The sequence below is a fragment of the Dufourea novaeangliae genome, unplaced genomic scaffold (genome assembly GCF_001272555.1).
Source record: "Dufourea novaeangliae isolate 0120121106 unplaced genomic scaffold, ASM127255v1 scaffold172, whole genome shotgun sequence".
NCBI classification, from domain to species: domain Eukaryota; kingdom Metazoa; phylum Arthropoda; class Insecta; order Hymenoptera; family Halictidae; genus Dufourea; species Dufourea novaeangliae.
In genome coordinates, this window is record NW_015374058.1 from 1,099,271 (window position 1) to 1,106,039 (window position 6,769).

The window sequence follows — 6,769 nt, forward strand, 5'->3', positions numbered from 1 at the left end:
GATACATATCCCAGATATTAGATGACGCTTTAAAGACGCCCATTTTACGGCTATTTTAGGTCTAAGGCGCCTTTAAGCGATCTTCAAGGTGTCATGTGCTATCTAGGTATTATTCTCGTGTTTGTGAATAATTTTATTCGACAAATTTCAAATTGACGTGATTCCTTAAAACGATACCAAGTCTCATCCGTACTTACGTCGTATAAAATACATAATGTATTCTTATTTATCGAATTATTAAAATTGTTTAAATACATTGAGTATTTTATAAAGTATAGGCTACCGATGATCCAATATGACGTTAGAAGCATACTTTTTACTTTTTAAACAATACTCTATAACTGCGTATACAGTAAGTAATCTTCTATCCATGGCACTTAAATGGGCATCTGTAACAAGGTGTTCAACATCGGCCATCATTGACTCGTGCGCGACAAGTTCCCTCAGGGATATGCTCAGCGAGCCGCCACTGAACAATTTTAAACGATCCCACGTAGTTTTGTGAATCCTGAAATGTAAAAAAAAATGTCAACCATTGATTCCACTATAAGAAATATTACAATGCGTTTAAATACGTACATGCAACACTGATACAATGGCGCTAGAATATCAAAGTGATCGACGTCAGGATTCCCAAGGCTCTTCCCATTGTCGATCAATAAAACAGCCGGGTTATGGAAATTATTTTGCGCTAACTCGTAATGATGACGATCACCGTTATCCATTAAAAAATCAAAGATCGCGGTGTCTACTAAATCCAAAAGTCTACTCGATGCTTGTGGAGAATACGCTTTAGACTCCTTCACCTGAACGAACAATTTGCTTTTAAATATTCTTAATTAGGTAACTGTCCAGCTAGCTCGATTTTAATGTACGCACTTTCTCGCAGTAACTGTCGTCCATTTCCCATGTGGCAAATTTGTTCTTTTTATATGTCCTTTGCCAAGGATGACGGTGCTTCACGAGCCTCAAGTACCTAGGCAACCACGAGATCAGAGCACCCTCTAAAATATCGCCAGTTCCGCAAACTGGATCGGCAGGGGAGCAGTAATGGCAAATTCCATAGAGGCAAGTGTCGTTCCCGTCTTGGTACATGGTCGCGTACAGTTCAGGAGTCGCGCGTGATCGCACCTCGGTTCTTAGGTCAACTGTGAAAGTATGTTGCTATTGTATATCTAACAAGCCCTTTGTCTAAAAAGGGAACAACGCAATTTCTTGTAATAGCTGCTTGAAAGATATAGCGTTAGCCATAAACATGGCCGACCCTTAAACCACTACATAATACTCGATCATCGGGGGCTCATTGTGCGCCACCACACTCAGAGTGGAACGCCACTTTCAGCTATGGGATTCCACAAAATAAAACGAAAAATACTAATATTAGAAAGAAATTTACGTTGTCGTAAGCTTTCATCAAGAATAAAAGGGCCAAAAGTATTTTAAATCTGAAATTAGTACGCTATAGGAACTTGTTTAATTACATTAAAACGGAAAAACCAATCCCAAATTGACGTCATACGCCCCTGAACGATGGTCGAGAACAGTTTTTATAACTCAAGGGTATAGAGTGATAAGATTAGACTGCCGAAATAAATAAACTTTAAGGTCGGTCATGTTTATGGATAACCTTACATCTTGGAAACAGCTATACTAGACACCAGGGGGACATACGTTTCCTTATAACAGTAATGGGTACTCGTCTCAAGGCCAGTAAGGAGGACAAATGGAATGCTACAACCTCGGCATTGTGCCGGTCCTTCCCGTGGTAAACAGGCCCTCGGAGGACCGTGTCCCTGGAATACCATTGAGGCTTGAACATCGCCTTCACGCCGTGTTCGAGGGTCAACATCAGTTTCAGTTGTGTCCCAAGCGGTGCGTTGTCCGCTCGGATCACTTTCGATTTACGCAGAGTATCCAGTATTGTTCCCAACTCCGGAGCGACCGGTGGGATCAACTGATGCGCGTCAGGCCACTAAAAGTATAAGTTTCTGTTCATCGCGAATAACATTGTTCGACATTAATAATATCATTTCAAACGTTGAGTTTTGTGGTGTGACGCAAGTATACAGTGCTACGAACAAATCAGCTGAATTGATTTGAAAAGAGTGAAGTTACAAAAAAGAAGTGATAAAGACAGATTAGATAAGTTTAAATGCTCCATACTTCCATATTGTGGTATAGTCTTTTAAATGTGACGTTTTACTACATATTTACCGCGAAGTACCTTTTTCTTTTATTATATCTAAATTTTATATATGGCGGCATCATACAATTGTTGAAATTATCCTAAAATTCTGGAAGCATTTCATCGATAATGATACTGTATGAATGTCTTATTTGATAATTTCCTTAAAAGGAAGACTGTAAACTCTATTCCCTTACAAAGTGGATTTCATTTGTAATTTAACGAATATAAAAGTATGGAGCACACTGTAATAATTTAATTTTGTCTTACGACTTTTTTTTACCTTCAACTGTCTAATGAAAATATCAAATTTGAAATATTTAGACAAGATACGAACATTACTATTAGGAATGCTCCATATATTTTCACGAACATTAGGCGTTATTCTTAATTCAGCTAATAATCGTTCCAAAACTATCGCGTAGCTAGTGTTGTACTTAAAATATTTCGATGGCAATATTTGAATTTCCTCCTTGATCCTCTTTGCCATGTGTTTCGCGGCCGATTTTTCTGGAATCTCCAAATTCTGTTCCACTTGAGAAATTAGCTGTTCCTGTTCGGGATTTAATTGCGAAACAGGCATTGCCTTGGAAGAAGTCTTTTGCGACGAGCTCTCCACGATCAGTCGAATGAAATATATATTGACGGTCAGGACGAGAATCAAAAGACCGCCTAAAGCGACGAGAGCGCAGCGTCGGCCAATCATCTGCAAACAGAATTCAGGGTTTCGATCGAAGGAAGAATAGCTAGATGGCGTGTAATTATTTTACTGGGTCGTTTTCCGACACGGAAGGACTGTAGCATCGAAGGACTGAACTTCATTTTCATTCGTTAATCTTTTCTAATGCCCGGGTTCGTAAAGTATAATAAGACTAGTATTCTAACGCGTATTGTTAATACGATTTTTGTCGAAGTCAGATACTCTATGAAACAAATCCTAGCATTATAGCGTACAACATGGCAGCATGGGTCGCGACGAAAATGTATATAAATAATAAATTAAAATCTAGGAGTATCGAGAAATATTTTTTACTCGTATCACCTTTGAAAAATTGGCCACGCTGATAATGTCACCTGGTTATAAATGTTTCTCTCATGTTTCAATGACACCACTGCTCAGTCCCGTCCAACGGTAATCGAACAGCAAGTACCCGTCGCCATTTTTAACTTCAATACAAAATACTCACGCGCCGTAGAGTGTTGATTCAGGGCCATGAATAAATAAAGAATAGTTTATGACAAAATTTATTAATATCGTGGCTTGAAAACAAGTTATACAATAAACTGCTCGGGTGTTCCATTTGCATAATAGTAAAGTACACCTTTCCACACATAATATCATGAAGCATGGAAATAGAGTTTGAGAATACCGTGTATGTTATTAAATATATTCATGTTTTCGTTAAATGAGTTTAACAATAATATTGTTAGAGTAGTATAGTTCTAATTGTATAGCCAAAATTTCGATGAAAGGAATCCGTATTAAGTGTGTATGAAATAACAGTAGAACAGGACAATTATAATCATGGATTTATTTTATAAAAACATGTAAACTACAAGGTGAATATAGTCGAATTAATTTTAGGCTATTACTCCAGATGGAGTAGGTTTTCTCTTAAAACGCGAAGGTGTTCGGATGGCTCGGCTCTAAATCGTTTTCATCTCCATAGTTACACTCGTACAAACATTTATATCGATATATACACGTCAGCACACATTTTCATTCTTTTCGTTGTCTCTCTCTTTCCCGAGCAAGCTCTGCAGCATAGTCGTAGGGCGAGCCTCTCCTATAATTAAACAGAGTTCCAGAAACCTACAATTGACAGTACACTGAACAATTGTATTACCTATCTCTATAACGATCCTTATCACGATAACGATCTCTGCTTCTGTCTCTGTGTGATCTGTCCCTGCTACGACTCCTACATTCTCTCTGTCTTCGAGTTCGGTCGCGACTAGACGATCGTTTGAAATGCCTATCCCTTTCCCGATCCCTTTCTCGAACTCTGTCTCGTTCTCTCTCCCTAGGACGTTCCCGCTCACGGTCACGTTCTCTGTACTTATCCTTGCGATCTTCATCAGACCTAGACAAGAAATTGTTCAAAGGGAAGTATCACTGTACAATAAATGTTTATCAAAAATATTAGCTTGTAAAAAATGCGTAGTTCTAATACGTAAAGATGCAAGACAAGATACCAAGGAATTGTGTATCTGGAACACGTTGATATTACACATTATGTATAGCTCGTAATAATGCAATATTTAACAATTGAACATTCCTCCATAACCAATATATAAATATATAAATTTAAAGATCAATGTACAGTGGTTATGAATATCGAGTAAAGATACACTAAGATCAAGTCTATTTTCCTTTTTAAATGGTAAATCCCTAACTCTTCATCTCATTCCTTAACAAGTTCCATGAATATTATTAATTTTATATAAATTAGTAACGTGATTGTAGTCATACCACGTAGACGCACCTGGCTCGCCACTGGCTTGTTCTCTCTGCCTCACCCCATTGAGCTTCACTATCAGGTATGTGTCGAGGTTGATTTCGTGCAGTAAGATTGCCGTTGTCTTTCCTATTCGCGCTATTATTATACTTTCCATGACTATTTAGTGTTATAGGTGGTTTTGCATTTCGTGCATTCATAGATTGTTGTGGAAACCTTTCTGCTAATCGGTGTTCAAGTTCTTTTTGTATAGGCACTGGTATTCTTGGAAATAATGTTGAGAACCATTCTAATTTGGTAAGAAACTGTTTTAGAATATCACCCATTTTCATTACTTGACCTCCTCCAGCTTTTACATCTAATTCTTCTTCATCTTCTAGATAGTCGCTATACCAGCTAAATAAGTCAGCTGGTGGTTGTGTGTATCTATGAATGTCAGCAACAGTTTAGTGTATAATCTATTAACGTAAAACGAGGTTACACAATCTTTTTCTTACCTAATATACATAAATCCTAACGCCCGAATGTATGGTGAATCAGGATGATTGATAAGACCATTTAATTGTTTCCTTGTTAACCTCAAGGTGAATAGTTTATATAGTAGACAATAAGCCGTTGAAACAATTCCACCAGCACCAACACCACGGACCTGCATGAACCGCTAAATTTATACCCCCCTATGTCAATTACTCATACACACATTATAATTAAATATATTGACCAAGAACATGCTACTCTGCAAGAAGTAAATATGGTATTAAATGAAATTGCTGTGTTTGAATTCAGACTGGTTTAAGGCCAATATTTGTGTATTGATGCTTGATCACACAATAACAGCAAAGGTCTGCAATATTTAAAACTTTCACTCGATGCAATACATTCTAAGTAATTTCACCTTGCCTAGTTTTATTTGTAGTTGTCATTTCATAATGTACCCAGGTCCTTTAGATTGCTTAAAAATTCTGAGTCTTTCCATTTGCACAATAGTGACTATGATTTCTTCACGTTTAGGTCAATAAATAAACAGACAGTTAACAATTATCAGTTTACTGAAAAACATACTCACGCCTCCACACATGCCAGTTTGACCCGCTGTCTTTCTGCTTCCTTTCTCCCATGGTTCCAAATGAGACACTTTGTAATAAATTTCATCAATCACCTCATGGTATGTTTTCAGTTCATATAAATTCACTTTGAAGTAATGTGACGATTGTATATTTGTTAGAATAAGTGGATTTAAATTCATAGTCCTTTCATTTCCCCATAGTGGTAATATATTCGACTTTTTACCCTCCTTTTGAGCTGGTCGACGGTCCTCATCACAACCGCTGGAATTGTTCCAAGGCGAGCCTAGATAAAAGTAAATAACTCAAGTATCCACCATATTTTGCTATGTAACATCAGTTAGCAAACACAATCGTACAACAGAGGTTAAGTGTATTACAAAGGTCATACTGACAATGCATTATTTTACTTCTCGCAATTAAACATTGTAAGAACGAAAGATCAAAACATTGCAACAAACGCGGTACACTTTTACATACCATCCGCTCCTTCTCCTTCTTGCACTTGCATGTTGTATATTAAACTCGCGAGCCTCGCGACGAAGTTCAACAGATCGGACGCCACATACGAAGGTATAATACTTAACTAAGAACTTACAATTTAAATGAATTCAACATAAAACAGTTAAGCACTCGTGTTCAAAATAATTAGGTACAAGTTCTAAAGACTCGCACAACACTTTTTTTTTTATGTAAGTATATGGAAAAATGACGTCAACGGAAAGGCAAAAAACGACAATACGGTAATACGCATGCCTCTATAAAATGTATACATCCGGTTTCATTCACATCTGTACTATTCTATGCGTATTGTGTTCTGCACACATCTAACCAAATCTTCACATTTCTCGTCATACAAAACGACGAATACAGATGTAGTTTCTTAAATATTGTTACGCGACGAATTCACAAACTTACGAAAATGGAAAAAATGTTGAAACGTTCATGTATTACAATTTCAACTAACACTGCAATGTGTCGAAGTAAACACGGAACCATAATGAACAAACATTGAAACCTTCAGGCACAATTCTTATAAAACTATAATAATTATTTATCAG

The 6,769-nt window shown here is 37.1% G+C and overlaps 2 protein-coding genes across 3 annotated transcripts; both read right to left on the bottom strand.

The window, feature by feature from the left end:
• Positions 1-279: 279 nt before the first annotated feature.
• On the bottom strand, positions 280-3,305 carry LOC107190103 (glycosaminoglycan xylosylkinase). Its single transcript, XM_015578837.1, has 6 exons — positions 3,228-3,305; positions 2,523-2,891; positions 1,672-1,972; positions 880-1,148; positions 580-806; positions 280-508 (listed from the first exon to the last, which is right to left on the bottom strand). The coding sequence occupies exons 2-6, from the start codon at positions 2,889-2,891 to the stop codon at positions 280-282; spliced, it is 1,395 nt and encodes a 464-aa protein (XP_015434323.1). The 5' UTR covers positions 3,228-3,305.
• Positions 3,306-3,708: 403 nt separating this feature from the next.
• On the bottom strand, positions 3,709-6,399 carry LOC107190082 (pre-mRNA-splicing factor 38B). Of its 2 annotated transcripts, XM_015578810.1 has the most exons (6): positions 6,189-6,399; positions 5,711-5,994; positions 5,142-5,293; positions 4,672-5,070; positions 4,033-4,269; positions 3,709-3,972 (listed from the first exon to the last, which is right to left on the bottom strand). In XM_015578810.1, exons 1-6 carry the CDS (start codon positions 6,217-6,219, stop codon positions 3,906-3,908), a joined length of 1,170 nt encoding a protein of 389 aa, XP_015434296.1. In that variant the 5' UTR covers positions 6,220-6,399; the 3' UTR covers positions 3,709-3,905. The 2 variants fall into 2 exon arrangements, with proteins under 2 accessions (XP_015434296.1, XP_015434297.1); XM_015578811.1 differs by lacking the exon at positions 3,709-3,972 and having other exon boundaries at positions 4,189-4,269; positions 4,659-5,070.
• Between the last annotated feature and the right edge of the window lie 370 nt (positions 6,400-6,769).

Bases quoted from the DNA above. Each gene is read 5' to 3' on its own strand.
- LOC107190103 (XM_015578837.1), bottom strand. From the start codon at position 2,891: ATGATTGGCCGACGCTGCGCTCTCGTCGCTTTAGGCGGTCTTTTGATT. The intron at 1,973-2,522 runs GTTCGTATCTTG...TTATACTTTTAG, and splicing joins GGAGCATTCCTAATAGTAAT to TGGCCTGACGCGCATCAGTT. The intron at 807-879 runs GTGCGTACATTA...TTGTTCGTTCAG, and splicing joins ACGACAGTTACTGCGAGAAA to GTGAAGGAGTCTAAAGCGTA.
- LOC107190082 (XM_015578810.1), bottom strand. From the start codon at position 6,219: ATGCAAGTGCAAGAAGGAGAAGGAGCGGATG. The intron at 5,071-5,141 runs GTAAGAAAAAGA...TGACATTCATAG, and splicing joins TTAGGATTTATGTATATTAG to ATACACACAACCACCAGCTG. The intron at 3,973-4,032 runs GTAATACAATTG...GTTTAATTATAG, and splicing joins AAGGATCGTTATAGAGATAG to GAGAGGCTCGCCCTACGACT.